The 18319-nt window shown below is 41.4% G+C and overlaps 1 protein-coding gene across 2 annotated transcripts in view; it reads left to right on the top strand.

The window, feature by feature from the left end:
- The window catches only part of LOC134357421 (zinc finger protein GLIS3-like), a 503684-nt gene that overhangs the window by 367910 nt on the left and 117455 nt on the right, over window positions 1–18319 (top strand). For both annotated transcript variants that reach the window (XM_063068994.1, XM_063068995.1), the window contains one exon: window positions 15925–16066. In XM_063068994.1, coding sequence (XP_062925064.1) covers window positions 15925–16066 — 142 coding nt within the window. The remainder of the gene's footprint in view (window positions 1–15924; window positions 16067–18319) is intronic.

Genomic DNA, 18319 nt, shown 5'->3' with positions numbered 1-18319 from the left:
TATGCCACCAGGTTACAGTTTTCCAAAGCATTTTGAACCAGAATGAAATATTTCTGCTCTGAAGTATTCTACAGCCATAAGTGAAGGAATAGCATAAATTCAAGTCATTTGTTTATTCCTGAATTTTTTTTAGATTTAGATTATGAGGACATGCAGTCCTCTTTTATTGTCATTTAGTAATGCATGCATTGAGAAATGATACAATATTCCTCCGGTGTGATATCACAAAAACACAGGACAGACCAAGACTGAAAAACTAACAAAAACCACATAATTATAACATATAGTTACAACAGTGCAACAATACCATAACTTGATGAAGAACAGGCCATGGCACAGTAAAAAAGTTCTAAGTCTCTCGAAAGTCCCACATCTCACGCAGACGGGAGAAGGAAGAAAACTCTCCCTGCCATGCCCGACCACAGTCCGACTCTGAGTCGTCTGAAAACTTCGAGCCTCCGATCAGCCCTCCAACTCCTAGTACCAAGCACCATCTCTATCCGAACGATTCAACCTCAGCCTCGGTCGCCAGCAACAGGCAAAACTGGGGATTTTCGGGCCTTCCCTCCAGAAGATTCTCGATCGCCCAGTAACAGCGGCAGCGAACCGGTGTTTCAGAAATTTCTCCAGATGTTCCTCTGTGCTTTCATGTCTGTCTTCATCAAATCAGCATTCTAATATAATCAGTGTTGATGCATTCATTTCTATATGTGAATCAATGTCAATAGTTGTGTGTGAGACAAGCATTTTATGCTCTAGAAGGAATAGCATTTCACTATCCTTAGATCAAACATTTCTTTAGCATTTACTGAAAACTCTAAAGTAAATGCTAAGGCATGTAAAAAAATCTTCATAGACAGTAAATTGAATTGGAATTATACTGTATTTTTAAATGAGCATTAATTGTTTAAAGTTCATTATCCCATTAAGCCACTCATCAGCAAATTGTCAAAGTCAGGTTTATTGTCATGTATGCAAGGGTGCATAGGTGCAATGAGAAATTTAACGCAGCAGCATCACAGCCATATAACATCATATAAGCAGCACTCACAAGAAAAGCTTTAATTATATAAAACCTTTCACAAGCAAACACAATCAAAATCTTGGAAGGGTCCATTTCAGGGCAAAGTTGTCATAGTTGTTAGTTTAACAATTTTCCAATCACATTAGAAAATTGAAACGTATCTGGGAATCCAGGATTTGTGAATAAAATGTAATAGAACATTGGAAGTGGTGGACTACCAGTGACCATAGCTGCACAAAAGTCTTCACTCCATCATCTCTAGGTACGTCTTTTTGGGTAATGAATTTGAAATGTAGAGTAAAAATAGTTTTTATGATGGCCAGATCTTATTCCACACCATGTTATACAGCTGATGTTGAAAATTAAAAATAGTCTCATTCTGAATTTATTTTTTCCTGTATGCTATTTTAACATAATAGTTAACTTATTTAACCGTCTGTCATTTAAACAGAGTTGTTAACCCAATTATTGCAAATACACTAGTGACTGCGTTAAAAATGGAGTTCACCTTACCAGATTAGCAGAAATGGTACATAAAATAATAAATCCAGTGATGCATTTTTCCACAAAAAGAGTATATTCAAATTTTCTTTGTATGTCTGGTAAATAATCATGGGTTATGTTTTAAACTGGACAATAATTTCTGTGTTGTTAAGCTCTCACCTCCAGTATTTATAACATCACAATAGTTATTTCCATAATTTCCAGTTAAGAAAGGAAATGCCTATATTTTTGGAAATTTAAATAACTGGCAGCCTGTGTTCAATCTGAATAGAATCCATAAGTTGCTTATTCTATAATTATTCAGGTTAAATTACTTCCAGTAGAATTTTTTTTGTTTAATATAGTTTAAAATGTGTTTGCAAACAGTACAGACCTTTGTTATTGAATGTTAAAATTTCTCTGTTCTTTCCTCCTGGAGAATATAGTTAACTGCTTAATCCTGTGGTGAATGAGCACTAAAATAAAAGCTCGTAACAAGAAAATGATCCTACTATATTTTATTGCCTTCTGTGCCTTTTTGTTTGTCGCTTCAAACAATGGCTATTAATTGTTAGGGCTAAATTAAAAAAAAACATGATGCATTCTATGAAGAAGCAAGATGAATTTGTTGTACAGCATCTACATTTGCAAAAGATATTCAAAGGTAATTTAAAATATTTTGTAAATGTCTAAAGAGGTGTATGAAAAGGCTGAGGGTCACTGAACAGAGCCCACAGTATCTAGGATACATTGTGTACAAAAATGCAATGAAGAGTAAGTGTTTTAATCCTTAAACCTTAATCCACCCCACTTCCTGTCAGGAATGAAAAATAAATCTGGCACCCTGGTGTGCAGCAATTTTTACTGAAAAGGATGTTGGCAAAAGAGGATTAGTAATAGGCAAAAGTGTTCAAGGAATTTAATCACACAATTTGTTGTAAAACTTTTCAGACCATGAGTGACCAATTTTTTTTAGTGAGGCCAAAAGAAAACAACAAAGGGATTGAAAGGGATTCAGCTGACAATTAAGTAAACGCAATAGTGGACAGTCTTAAAGTTTATGCATTACACAATATCAGAGGCATGAAAGGTAGCAACTGAAGGTTACATTTACATAATTTGAAATCTTAATGCAGTGGATTATACCATGTACAAGTATACTTTTACAGTTCTATAGTTAACCTTAGTGTTATGTCAGTTGTAATTGAAGATTATTAACATCAACTTTTTTTTAAATGTTCCTACAGTTGGAGTCATCATTTGATTTTACTTTAAGCAATGTTAAGCCATTGACAAGTTATGTCTCTGATCATACTGAATGCCATGTGTAGTCATGACAAAACAAAAAAAGATATTGCTTCAAAAACTTCAGGACTATAGTTATGCAAAGTAGTCATCCAATCTAACTCTGAACTTTCTGTCAATGGCCTACTACAACGTTCTGATTAAGACCAAAATAAAATGGAAGTCAGAAACTCATCTTCTGACTTGGCACGTTCCAGCCTTCTGATCTCAACAGTAAATTCAACCATTGCAAATATTCAGCCTCTCTGATTTTATATTCAACATTTCAACCAAACAAACTTCCTTCTCCGCTGATAGTGATATTTTAGATTTCATGTATCTGCACCTGTTTATGCTCCTTCCACACAGAGTGTTTATTGTTCACCTGCCTTTACCTACACTTTCACACCATCAGCTTCAACACTTGAGTGTTTCACCTTCCTCTGACCTCCACTCCAACATTGACTTTCACCACTTTTTACTCAGTCTGAATGCAGTTTTCAACCCAAGTTCTCCCTTTCCTTCCATTAATGCTCCTCCAGCAGATTGTTTGTTCCAGCGTTTGTGGTCTCTTTAATGTCCTTTTCACTCACTTTTGTTCTTTCTTAACCTTCATGCTTTCCCTGAAACTTGAAACATGCTTCCTTTCCAACCTTTCCCAATCTGATGAAAGGTCATCAAATTGAAATGTTAGCTTGATTGTAACTTGATTCATCCAGAAATTCCTGTTTCTATTAAAGTCTTCAAGCATCTGTAAAATGTTTCTCTTTGTTATTTGCGTAGACTTCTAATAGATATAATTTTACAACCTATGTGATACTAAAGAAATCAAAAAGTATAGTTATAAAATATTGGCTTACATCTTAACAATATCTTTGGAGCAGTTCAAAACAAAAGCACATAGTAATAGTGCTATTCTAAATCACTGAAGTTATTGTAGAAAACGATTCTCATTAATCCTCAATTTTTCATTATATTGATGATTGTGTCTTAATTGAATTATAATGTGATGATTAGGATAGAATTCAGGTCTTGATTGCAAGAGAGGTTTGTTATTAAAAAAAAGATTCTGCAGATGCTGGAAATCTTAAGCAACATACATAAAATGCTGGAAGAACTAAGGACCTTGATAAAGGGGCCCAGGCCCAAAACATCTACTGTTTATTCCCCTCCGTAGATGCTGCCTGATTCCCTGAGTTCCTCCAGCATTTTGTGCATGTTGTCATCAGATATGGTAGGCACATATATAATAACGGACCCCCTTCTGTTTGTAATGAACCTGACCTCCAACCCAATCTATTATTTATCATAAATTTGGCAATATGAGAGAAAATCATGACACTGGAGAGGTAGTAAGGGGAACAAAGAATGGAGGATGAACTTAATAGGTATTGTGCATCAGAATTCACTGTGGAAGACACCAGAAATTTGAGACTCCCAGTGGACAAGAGTGTGTGCCATTGCTATAACTAAAGAAAAAGTGCTTGGGAAGCTGAAAGATCTGAAGGTAGATAAGTCACCTGATCCAGATGGACTACACCCCAGGGATCCAAAAGAGGTAGCTGAAGAGATTATGCAGGCATTAGTAATAATCTTTCAAGAATCAATAGATTCTGAAATAGTTCTAGAGGACTGGAAATTTGCAAATATCACTCCACTCTTTAAAAAAGGAGGGAGGGAGAAGAAAGAAAATTATAAGCTAGTTAGCCTGACTTCAGTAGTTGGGAAGATTTTGGAGTCCATTCTTAAGGATGAGGTTTTGAGGTACTTGAAGGTGCATGATAAAGTAGTTCCCTTAAGAGAAAATCTTGCCAGACAAACCTGTTGGAATTCTTTGTGGAAACAACAGGTAATATAAACAAAGGAGAGTCAGTGAATGTTGTTTACTTGGATTTTCAAAAAACCTTTGACAAGGTGCTGCTCATGAAGCTACTTAACAAGATAAGAGCCCATGGTATTACAGGGAAGATACTAGCATGGATGGAAGATTAGCTGACTGGCAGGAGGCATAGAGTTGGAATATAGGGGACCTATTCTAGGTGGCTGCTAGTGACCAGAGATGTTCCTCAGGGGTCAGTATTGTGACTGCTTCTCTTCACATTATATATCAATGTTTTGATGATGCTATTTATTGCTTTGTGCCCAAGTTTTCAGATGATATAAAGGTAGTGGAGGGGCAGATAGTCTACAGAAGGACTTTGACAGATTGGATGAATGGGCAGAGAAGTGGCATATGGAATTTAGTGTAGGGAAAAGTATGGTCATGCACTTTTTTCTAAACAGGAAGAAAATTCAAAAATCAGACGTGCAAAGGGACTTGGGAGTCCTTGTGCAGAATTCCCTAAAGGTTAATTTGCAGCTTGAGTCAATGGTAAGGAAGGCAAATACAATGCTAGCATTCATTTTGAGAGAACTAGAATATAATTTCAATGTAAGAAGTATCGTAGGAAAGGCGGATGAGCTCAGGGCATGGATCAACACCTGGAATTATAACATTGTAGGCATTAGTGAGATTTGATTGCAGGAGGGGCAGGACTGGCAGCTCGGTACTCCGGGGTTCCACTGGTTTAGACATGACAGAGTGGGAGGGATTAAAGGAGGAGGGTGACATTACTAGTCAGGGAAAGTGTCAGGACAGATTGGAAAACACGACTAGTAAGGGTTATGGGTGGAAATGAGAAAAAAGAAAGGTGTGACCACATTATTGGGGATATATTACAGACCACCCAACAGTCATAGGGATTTAGAGGAAAAAGAATTATAAAGAGATCACGGACTTTGCAAGAAACATAAGGATGTTATATTAAGTGATTTTAACTTTCCATGTATCGACTGCGAATCCCATACTGTGAAAGGACTAGATGAGACAGAGTCTGTCAAATGTGTTCAAGAAAATTTCTTTCATCAGTACGTAGAAGTCCCAATGACAGAGCATGCGATACTAGATCTGATATTAGGGAATGAGACAGGGCAGGTGACAGAAGATTGTGTGGGGGATCACTTTGCATCCGGTGACCATTAGTTGCAAAGTAAATAGGCAAAAAGATAGGTCTGGTCCATGGGTTGAGATTCTAAATTGGAGAAAGGCCAGTTTTGATGGTATCAGAAATGATCTGGCAAGTGTGCATTGTGACAGGCTGTTTTCTGGCAAAGGTGTACTTGGTAAGTGGGAGGCCTTCAAAAACAAAATTTTGTAAGTACAAAGCTTGTATGTGCCTGTAATCTGCAGGGCCTGACAAGTTGTTCCCTAAGGGAGGAAAGTGCTGAAATTCCCAGGGCCCTTGCTGAGATATTTAAAACATCCATAGCGACAGGAGAGGTACTAGAGAGGATCGGAGGATAGCCAATGCTGTTCTGCTGTTTAAAAAAGGCTTTAAGCAGAAACCAAGAAATTATAGGTTGGTGAGTCTCACATCAGTTGTGGGAGGCATGTGACTAGTGGTGCATCACAGGGATTGGTGCCAAGTCCTTTGTTGTTCGTCAAAATATATCAACGATAAGGGTGATTAACTGGATCAGCAAATTTGAAGATGGCACCAGGATTGGGAGTGAAGTGGACAGTGAGGAAGGCTATCTTGACTTGCAGAGGGATCTGCATCAGCTGAAAAATGCAGACAAATGTGAGGTTTTGCACTGTAAGACCAACCAGGGTAGGTCTTAGATAGTGAACGGTAGGGCAACAAGCAGTGTGGTAGAACAAAGAGATCTGGTAATACAGGTACATAATTCATTGAATGCGGCATCACAGGTATATAGGGTCATAAAGAAAGCTTTTGACACATTGGCCTTCATAAATCAATGTTCTGAGTACAGGAAATTGAATGTTATGTTGAAGTTGTATAAGAGGTTGGAGAGGTCTAATTTGGAGTATTGTGTGCAGTCTTGGTCACCTCCCTACAGGAATGATGTAAATAAGGTCGAAAGAGTGCAGAGAACATTTTCCAGGATGTTGCCGGGTCTGGAGGACCTGAGTTATAAGAAAAGATTGAATAGGTTAGGACTGTATTCTTCAGAACATAGAAGATTGAGAGGAGATTTGATAGAGGTATACAAAATAATGAGGGGTATAGAGAGGGTAAATGCAAGCAGGCTTTTTCCACTGAGGTTGGGTGGGACTACAACCAGCGGTTATGGGTTAAGGGTGAAATGTGAGAAATTTAAGGGGAACACGAGAGGAAACGTCTTCACTCAGAGGGTTGTGAGAGTATGAAATAAGCTTCCAGCACAAATGATGCATGAAACCTCAATTTAAACATTTAAGAGAAGTTTGGATAGGTACATAGATAGTAGGGATATGGAGAGCTATGGTCCTGGTGCAAGTCGCTGGGAGTAGGCAGTTTAAAAATGGTTTGGGCATGAACTAAATGGGCCGGAGGGCTTGTTTCTCTGCTGCTCTTCTCTATGACCTATGACTTGATAAGAGCAAGGATGTGATGCTGAGGCTTTTTAAGACATTGGTCAGACTGCACATAGGGTATTGTGAGCAGTTTTCGGTCCCTTATCTAAGGAATATGTACTTGCATTACAGAGTGGACAAAGGATGCTCACGAGAATTGGAATGCACTGAAATGTAATTTAGAAACCATATGATGGATCTTATGAATTAATGTCAGCAGGAATAGAACTAGTGTCATTGTCTGCAGATATTGGTCAAAAATCAACTTCTAAACATATACTGTCAGTATACACCACTGGACCACAAGATTTTTGCACACATTGGTCATTACAAATTAGAGGGAATATTAGTGGTGACAGAAATAATTGTCAATTGATAAGGGGGGCCAGTAGAAATTGTCAATATGGCATTTAACATTCAGTGCTGGGACCTCTGTGGGATCTCTGTTGTTTGTGATATATATATAATAGCTAATAGCTCTTTCTTCAGTTAGTCCTGACGAAGGGTCTCGGCCTGAAACATCGACTGTACCTCTTCCTAGAGATGCTGCCTGACCTGCTGCATTCACCAGCAACTTTGAAGGATATACAGTAAATCAGCTGGGAAGTTGGGTGGGAAATGGTCGATGAAATTTAAACCGGGCTATCAACAGCACCTCCTAATTTTATGACATCTGCAAACTTGCTCATCAAGCCTTGTGCATTCACATCCAAATCAATAATAGCAAGGTTCCCAATACCCACCTCTGCAGAATATCACTAGTCTCCATTCTGAGAAATATCTTTCAACCACTACCATCTGCTTCTGACCTCCGAGCTAAATTTGAACCCTCCTAACTAGCTCTCCCTGGATTCCATGGGATCTAACCTTCCATATCTGCTGCCATACAGGACCTTGTGGAAGGGCTTGTTGAAGTTCAAATAGGCAACATCTCCTACCATACCCTCATCTACCCTTTTGGTTACTTCTTCAAAGAACTCCAGGAGATTCATCAAATTCAACATCCCAAACGCAATGCCATTCTCACTCCTCCTAATCTGTCATTGTCTATCCAAATGCTGGAAGATCTCCCCCTACAGAAACCACCCTGCCAGTGATTGACCAGCCTGTAGTTCCTTGGTTTGTCCTTGCTACCCCTCTTAAATAATAGAACAACATTAGCCAACTTCTAGTCATCAGAAAATTGACCAGTGCCTATGAATAATGCAAATATATTTGCAAGAGCCTCTGCAAATCTTTTGTTACACCCCCAAAAAGTCTGAGAATGCACTCGTTCAGGTGCTGGGCATTTATCCATGTCAATGCCTGTTAGGCAGCAAACAGCGCTGTATGAATAATATGAATGTTCTCCTGTTAAGAATCACACCCATCTCCTGCAGCTTGGAGACATAGGTGGCCCTGCAGATCTCTTTGAGGACCCACTTTCTCCCCAGTCACCCTTTTACTCTTAATATATCTATAGAACTTCCAGGGATATTCCTTAACCTTACCAGCCAAATCTATCTCACACCCTCTCTGTCCTGATTTCCCTTTTAAGAGTATTCTTAATCTTTTTATAAAGTTATCAAACGATTCAGTCATATACAAATCCTTAAAACCAATGTATAGTTCCTTCTTCTCCTTGATCGAAGCCTCAATATCCCTCTCTGAGCTTTCCAGGTTCACCCTTCATACTCTCCCTGGATTTTTGATATCTCACTCGTAAAAGCCTCCCAGTTGCCATTCGTTCCATTTCCCTCAAACAGGTTGCGTCAATCAACCTCTGCTAGGTCCTGCCTAATTCCCCCAAAATTACCCCAACTCCATTTTGGAAACTAACTTGTTGACCTGTCCTATCCTTCACTGTCATTATCTTAAAGCTAACAGAATTACGCATGCCGGAGATAAAGTGCTCCCTGGATTCCCTGGACTTGGCCTGGATTGCAGAGTATTAGCTGTAAGGAGAGCTCGGACAAACTTGGATTGTTCTCTCCGGAATACTGAGCAAATGTCCTGATAGTATATGAAATTCTGAGAGGCGTGGACAAGGTAGATTGTCAAGATCTTTTACCCTGAATGGAAACGCCAAATACTAAAGTGCATAGGTTTAAGGTGAGAGTGGGGAAACCTGAAGGAGATTTGCCAGGCAAGATTTTTAACACAGAGGACGGTAGGGTACCTGAAACATGCCAGCAAGGGAGGTGGTAGAAGCAGATATAATAGCAGCAGTTAAGAGGCACTTAGGGACCTGAATAAACTGAGAATAAAAGTATATATGCCATGCGCAGGCAGATGGGATTAGTTTAAAATGGCATCTTGGTCAGTGCATACATTGCTGGCTGCATGGCCTATTCCTGTGCTGTTTTTTTTGTGTTTCATGTCCTTTGTAAATATTTGATTCGTCTGAACCCATGGTTCAGCACGTTTTCATTGCTTTGTTTTTGTTCGGGACATCTACTTATCAAGGAAATGAGAGTAGCTGAAAGACCGCCTAAGCCAAATTAAACTGAATTCATGCTTTTCTGTAAAACAGAATAAAAATTCATATGCAGCAATAGTATGATAATCATCTTAATTAAGCAGCAGGAAAAATGAAATGAAGTTAACTTGAATGAATACTTTACCTGATTGGATAGAATAAATGCACCATTACAATACTTAACACAATTAATTTTGCTCCTGAGATGTATTACATGTATGAATATAACCCACTGAGACAGTTTGATGGATTTCTACCATATTCTATATCTTGTTTCCTCATGAAGTACTGAAGGAGCCTTTTGCATTTTAAAAATGGAATTAATGAGACTTTGGCAGAAACTCATAAAAAAGGCAGGCAATCTGGATTTCAATCCATCATACTTTTTATGGCATTTCACATTTTTTACAATGTTTGCAAATGTTTAAGCAGTTCTAAAGCCTTTATCACAAGCCATCATGAAATTAAAAAGTGATTCATTGGGCTATCAATGGCAACCTTGTTAAATTGAGGAATTTTTTCAAAAAGCCTTGTGTGGGTTATTCTGCATACTATTGTAAAATCAAATGCTTTTTTAAGTTAATAGTATACTGTTGTCATCAATACACCTGTAACATTTTAGACATGCTTACAGAGAGTCATGATACTGTTCCTGGCCTTCTCTCTAATAAGAAGCAACTCAGGCACAATTCCTTCTGGCAGGTATAAAATGATATTTCTAATGCTAGGAACCCATATAAATGGGTTTCTCATGAGCTAAGTACTTCCAAAGTAAAACTGGAATAACCTGAAAGTTTAAAAGGTTTATTTTGAACCATTTCTACAGCCAGGAAACAACACAATGTGCCACCACCTCCAAACATTCTTACCTGATGCTCAGTGACAAATCAATACAATTTCAGTACAATGTTCCAATGGGAGAAACAGGCTGAACAACATAAACCCGACACCACACAATAAGCAGCAAATTAAGGCAGGAGCAGGACTCCTTTGATATTCAGTAAGATCATGACCTCAATGCCTCTTTCTCATTCCTTGCCATACCATTTTATTTCCCTTTTATCTTAAATGTCTATTAATGTGTTCAGTTTTCACAAAACATAAGTTACATTTGATTGCCAGATGTAATGTTTAATGTTCACTTGATACATTTTGAGAGGTTATCCTCCAAAGCTGCCCAAAGATGCAAACTAATCACCTATCAATATACAAATATGCTAAATGACATACAACTCCTGCACAGATGCCATCAAGAATAAGTAAATTCATCACAAAAGTTTGACTCAAGGCATTCTGTCTGAAGACGTGGTAGCATAGGACAGTGGCGTAGCAGTTAGCGGAACACTTTCCAGCACCAGTGATCACCAGTGGAGTTTAATTCACACCACTGTCAGTATAGAGTTTGTACGAACTCCCTATGGCCTCGTGGCTATCCTCTGGGTGCTCCAATTACCTGCCACATGCCAAAGACCTATGGATTAATTTGTGGGCATGCTATGTTGGTGACACTTGAAGGCTGCCCCCAGCTCAATCCTCAGTCTTTGTTGGTCATTAGCGCAAACACTGTATGTTTCGATGTGCATGTAACAATTACTTTAAAGTCTTTTATCTTTTACGACATGGTGATGATCATGGTTCTTTTACTTCCATCAGATTATCACTGCTAAGGCCACCATACATAGCACGTTTCTAATTATCTTAAGAACAAGGTTCTTAAAGCTGCAGTTAGTGACAATGGAGGTAGAGCTGAATACTTCTGTTACATAGGGAGTATCTTGGAGATGAATTTAACAGTGGGATGTTACAAAGCCCCTGCTGCCCTCATCTTTCAGGCAGTCGAAATTGTGATTATAAAATGTGCAGCTGATAAGTTGCTTACGCACATGTTGCATTTGACACACTCTGCAGATATGTGCAGACTACTTAAGTTTGTGAATCGAGTCCCAATTGAGCAGTTGATTGGTCCTGAATGCTGCCAATCATTTTGAGCAATACACAATCACTGAAGCGGGAAGCCTGTGGAAAGTCATTTGCTCTTCAGTCATTTACATGCTCTTGTTAGGAAACGTAGAGGAAGCCTGACCAAATGCAGAGAGCAGAGACAATTTAGTGGGGAGTGATAACTTTAATAATAAACTGCAAAATAACAAGCCACAAGAGTACACAAAATGTGAGGGAACAATATTTCACATGATAAGGCACTAGGTAACCGAAGGCTAGCAGCAACTAATTGAGGCTGGCCGGTTCTTTGGGTAGCCAAGGACTGTGGATGAGAGCCGGGTTTAAATAGGCTGCAGGTGATGAGTTGGAAACTAGCGGCAAGTGACTCCTGTTAGCGGGGTGAAGACTGGGAGGTGGCTGCCTGTGCAGCCCTCACAGGACCACCCATCCTAGCAGCCAAAGGCCCAGAATGATCGGATGGATCCTGTGGAACTCCTCAAGGAGTGACAGATCCAAGATAGAACTGGAAGGCACCCAAGACTTCTCATCTGGGCCGTACACTTCCCAGTCAACCAGGTAATGCACACCCCATCCACAATGATGCGAATCAATCAACGGGCGAACCGCATACACTGGACCACCTTCCACCATCCTTGGCTCCAGAGGTGCAGGCTCCGATGGGTTGAGTGGTCCATGGACAACGGATTTGAGGCAGGTCATGTGGAAGGTACAGTGGGTGTGATCCTGAGGCACGGTGGCAGTTGGAGATGGTAAGTGGCTGGACTGTTGAGGTGGATAATCCTGAAGGGACCAATGAACCGGGGCAAGAGCCTGCAAGAGTCAATGCCCAGGGCCAGATCTCATGTGGACAGCCAGACATGGTCCCAAGGCTGAAGTAGTCTAGCTGGCCACAAACAATGGTTACCCTGGCGGCAGTAGGTGCGGTTGGCAGCTAGGATGGCCCTCTATGCCCTGTTTCAAGCATTCCAGCAGTGGTGAACCTGGGCCCTCACGGAAAGGACCTCCACCATTGGCTCCTCCACAGGGAACAACGGGGGGTTGACAGCTATGAAGCATTTCAAAGGGTGACAGACCTGTGGCAGAGGAGGTGTGTAGACTGGGTGACAGTTCAGCCCAGAGCCCATACTTCTTCCATGTGGAATGGTTTAGAGGCGGCAAAGCATTGCAGAGACTTATCCACCTGCTGATTGGCCGTTTCTGTTTGACCAGACAGACAAAAGCCAGAGAACAAATTCACTGACATGCAAAGCAGGGACCAGAAGTCTCGCCAGAAGTGGGAGAGAAATTGTAGGCCTCAGTCTGTCACAATGCCCGGAGGGAAACTGTGGAAGTGAACCACATGTTGGAGAAACAAGTCCATCATCTCAGCAGCTGACAAACTTTTGAGAGAGCAATGAGGAGAACTAGTCTGCTTCTGCCATGATCACTGTGCCCCGTCAGAAGGTGGAAAACCCATGACGAAATCCAGGGCAATGTGGGACCATGGCCCCTGGGGACTGGTAGAGGCCACAGGAGCCAAGTGGGCCGCTGATTGGAAGAACTGGACTGGGTACATTGACAGCAGGCAGTGACGAACTTGGATCATGGCAGGCCACCAGAACTGGTGTTGCAGAAAGTGCAGAGCCCGTCATGCCCCTGGATGGCCAGAGGCAGGTGAAGAGCGGGCCTAACTGGAGTGCCTCAGAACGCACTGCTGTCTGCAAGTACATGCAGTTATCAGGTGTGTCAGCTGGAGCAGGCTCGTGCAGCGTGGCCTGATGGATCTGGTTCGCAAGATCCCAGGCAATTGGGGTGAGGATCTGTGAGGATGGAATAATGGACTTAGGGACAATCTCTATTTCAGCTGGGTTGAACTACCATGACAGGACATCTGCCCTAGTGTCTTTGAGGTGGGTTAGTAGGAGATGCTGAAGTTGAATTGCTTGAAGAAGACGGCTCTGCGAGCCTGTTGTGGGTTGAGTTGGCGGGTCTACCGAATGGATATGAAGGTCTGGTGGTCAGTCCAATCAAGAAGCGCTCGGCGTTTCCCAGTTTATACATTCCTCCAAGGCCCATTTAATGGTGAGTAGCTCCCTATCTCCTACACCATAACAGTGCAATGCCAAGTTGAACTTGCACAAAAGGGCGTCTCTTCACATCTGGTCCTTGCTCAGAGAGGATGGGTCCAGTGTCCACGTTAGGTGCGTCAACCTTTACCACAAAAGGTCTGGAGGGCTCAGATAGTGGAGAATGGAAGTGGTAGTGAAGTGTCTCCTGAGCTCCTTGAAAGCATAGTCCGCGGCAGCAGACCAGGTTATCCACGAGGTAGGTGACCTGGTGAGGGAGGTGAGATGACTGGTAGTTTGGCTGTAGTTGCTGCTGAGATGGCGGTCGAAGTTGGAGAAGCCAAAGAAGTGCTGTAGCTGTTTCAGAGAAATACTGAGTTATGGAACTGGCATTTTTCTAACCTGCACGACAGCTGGTTTTCAAGGAGACCCTAAGGGACTGAAGAAAATGATTATGTTGTTGAAGTAGATGAACACACTGTAGGGTAAACCTGTGTAGCATACCTTGGAGGATTTCATTGATGAAGGCTTAGAAAATGGCTGGACTGTTGGAAAGTCTGAAAGGCATCACCAAGTATTCATGCAAACACGAGAAAATCTGCAGATGCTGGAAATTCAAGCAAAACACACAAAATGCTGGTTGAACACAGCAGGCCAGGCAGCATCTATAGGAAGAGGTACAGTCGACGTTTTGGGCCGAGACCCTTCGTCAGGTCTAACTGAAAGAAGAGATGGTAAGAGATTTGAAAGAGGGAGGGGAGGGGGAGATCCAAAATGATAGGAGAAGACAGGAGGGGGAGGGATGAAGCTAAGAGCTGGGAAGTTAATTGGCTAAAGGGAAACAAAGCTGGAGACACGGGAGAAAGAAAGTGGGAAGGGAGCACCAGAGGAAGATGGAGAGCAGGCAAGGAGTGATTGTGAGGGGGAAAGAGAGAGAGAGAGAAAAATGGAGGGGAAATAATAAATGAATAAATAAGTAAAATAGGGGATGGGGTAAGAAAGGAAGGAGGAGTATTAGTGGAAGTTACAGAAATCAACGTTCATGCCATGAGGTTGGAGGCTACCCAGACGGAATATAAGGTGTTGTTCCTCCAACCTGAGTGTGGCTTCATCTCGACAGTAGAGGAGGCCATGAATTGACATATCAAAATGGGAATGGGACGTGGAATTAAAATGTGTGGTCACTGGGAGATCCTGCTTTCTCTGGTGGACAGAGCGTAGGTGTTCAGTGAAACAGTCTCCCACTCTGCGTCGGGTCTCACCAATATACAGAAGGCCACACTGGGAGCACCAGACACAGTATATCACACCAGCCGACTCACAGGTGAAGAGCAGCCTCACCTGGAAGGACAGTCTGAGGCCCTGAATAGTGGTGAGGGATGAAATGTAAGGGCAGGTGTAGCACTTGTTCTGCTTGCAAGGATAAGTGCCAAGTAGGAGATCAATGGGAAGGGATGGGGGGGTACGAATGGACAAGGGAGTTGCGTGGGGAGCGATCCCTGCAGAAACTGGGGGGGGGGGCGAGGAAAGATGTGCTTGGTGGTGGGATCCCGTTGGAGGTGGTGGAAGTTACGGAAAGGCTTTTCATTCCAGGACAAAGGAGATGTCTTCTTTTTAAAGAGGGGGGCTTGCCTTCCTCCACTATCAACTCTGCTCTCAAACGCATCCTTCCATTTCATGCACATCTGCTCTCAGCCCATCCTCCTGCCACCCCACTAGGGATAGGGTTCCCCTTGTCCTCACCTACCACCCCACCAGCCTCCAGGTCCAACATATAATTGTCCATAACTTCTATTTAGTAGTCTATTTTAATGAAAGGTCTCCAAATGAATTGATAGAAAGATTTATTACTGAATGGAAGAAATGCACCTGTTAGATCTGATTTGGTTATTGCACTAAGGGTAAATTGCATTTCTGTCAGCATGCTTCATACACTTCATTTTGAAGTGTCAGTCTGTCATAAGGGAGGTCAAAATTACAGGCTAAATTAAACTGAATAATTTTCTCCTTTACCATTCTGAAGTATTCATATTTAAATATGTAACTGCATTGCACAGCTTCTTTAGTTCCTATGTAGAGCATAATAAATCATTCCTGCAGAGTTAACAATAAGGGATTTGTTATAGCCCATTTCATTTAATAATCCATTTCGGGAGTAAATGCTTCACTGCACGCCCTAATAATGTATTTTTAATCTATAACAGATTTTGACATCTGTTGTGAAAGCTTTTAGTTGTCCTCTTCTCTGATTCGTTTTGTGTTTGTTACACAGTTACGATCCAGTAACGAGCCGGATCGGGACATGCTGAATGACTGCCTCACTATTCAACCACTGCAGCCTGCTACGTCACCGCAAGATGCTGTGGACAGCGCTCTGGGTCGATCACCAGGGCCCCCTCATGACATGTATTCAGGTAAGCTTCTAAAAGCCTCTATGTAAGCTTGCATAAAATATAGTTCCATTTTAATATTGCTATGTTGTTCTCCTGTGAGCTCAGAAAATTACATCCATCAAAATATTAGGTGGGGGATATAGCTGTTAGATTTTTCAGCTGCATAATTCATTATTTCAGCAGCAGCTGTGTTACAAGTCTTTACTACCATAGTTGGTCTCACAAGTGGCATATTGACAAAGATAGCTGTCAGTTGTGTCACATTTCACACACTGTCCATGCCGAATCACTTAAACCACCTAGTCCCACCGACCTGCATCCACACCATAGCCGTCCATATCCCTGCCATCCATGTACCTGTCCAAACTTCTCTTAAATGTGAAAATCAAGCTCACATGCACCGCTTGCACTGGCATCTCATTCCACACTCAAATGATGCTCTGAGTGAAGAAATTTCCCCTCATGTTCCCTTAAACTTTTCACCTTTCATCCTTAATCCATGACCACTTGTAGTCCCACCCAGCCTCTGTACCTGAATCAAACCTCCCTTCAATCTTCTACATTCTAAGGAATAAAGTCCTAACCTAATCAATCTTTCATTATAACTCAGGACCTCCAGTTCCGCCAACATCCTTGTAAATTTGCTCTTTAATCTTTCAACCGAACTTGCGTCTTTCCTGTAGGTAGGTGACCAAAACTGCATACAATATTCCAAACTGGGCCTCACCAACATGATATGCAGCTTCAACATAACTTTGATTTATAAAGGCAATGTACTAAAAGCTTTCTTTATGACTCCATTTACCTGTGATGCATCTTTCAATGAATTATGGACCTGTATTCCCAGATCCCTTTGTTCTACCTCACTCCTCAGGGTCCTATCATTTTCACTGTGTAAGACCTACCTGATTGGTCCTATCAGGGTGCAACAACTCGCCCTTGTCTGCATTAAATTCCATCTGGTATTTTTCAGTCCATTTTTCCAGCTGGTCCCGATCCTGCTGCGAACTCTGAGAACTTTCCTCAGTTTGTTCAAGAAAAATCTCGTACAGCACTTGTATGCCAATCATGAATTTGTAGGCATTCATGATCTTGCAACTACTTAGCAAACCCATTCAGAGAGCAATCAAGTAAAAGTTGTAACTTCTTTTTTTGTGATAGTTCAACATTTCTTTAAAAATTTAGTTTGCAACACTCGTTTAAAATAACTGAGGTTTTGTTGGGTGACACCACTGTTTCATAGTTTTACCTTAACCTGACTCTAAGCATGTACACCAACTTCAGATGTCGAAAAAGTGACATAGTAATATTTCAATCCTGCATATATATATATGTGTGTGTGTGTGTGTGTGTGGGCACGCGCACGCGCACGCACACATGCATTTAGTTTAATTAAGCATTTTTGGTTTTTTAATAATTAATTATGGATTATATGTAAAGATAAGTTAATTGCATGCGTCATCACGCTACCACATGATACTTGCGTGCCTCACTAGAAATAAAGACAAAGTTAGACTCACATTCTCAGAATCCCCTCAGCTTCGTTTGAATTAGTTTAATGTTTTGAAGTTACAAAACATAACGGGAAATATAAAATATCTCACTTTAAATTTGAATAACAATCGAAATAATTATGAACCTTCTTAGCCTTGCAGTGCCTGACCATGTCCTTAACATTAACAGCCCGTTCTAATGGTTCTACAGGTTGAACCAATAGCACAGTCTGAGAGGTAAAAGTTTGTTGAAGGGAATTCAAGTGACGACTGGGGTCAGATTCATTTATTGATCACATGTCCATCAAACTATTCAGTGAAATGCAGCACACACCTTGGTGCCAACATAGCATGCTCACAGCGTTCAGCAGAACAACACAAGCAACAACAATAGCGACAGCAGCAGAGCAAAATAACAACAAAACGAGCCCCTTTCCACCCACACACTCACTCACACACACAGGCGGGCCTCCAAGCCTAGGACAAGCAGCACATGGGCCTCTAACCCCTGGCCCGGACTTGTAGTCATTGGGCTTCCAACTTCCAGGTTTACCGACTTCAGTATCAGCCTCAGGCTCGCCGATAACAGGACTTTGAATTGTGGGCCTTGAACTCCAGACTCGCACTGACTTTTGATCCTGGACCTCTAACCCCCATGACCTCAGCTGAATGATGGCAGTCAGTCCATTTATTAGCAGAATGAAATCACAAGCAGACAGCTAAAGCGATCAGTGTATCTGTAACCTGAGGCAGGAAGGAAGTACCTTCTTTCTCAGGTCTT

Source organism: Mobula hypostoma, chromosome 16, assembly GCF_963921235.1.
Source record: "Mobula hypostoma chromosome 16, sMobHyp1.1, whole genome shotgun sequence".
NCBI lineage: Eukaryota > Metazoa > Chordata > Chondrichthyes > Myliobatiformes > Myliobatidae > Mobula > Mobula hypostoma.
This window is presented reverse-complemented; position numbering and strand designations above follow the sequence as displayed.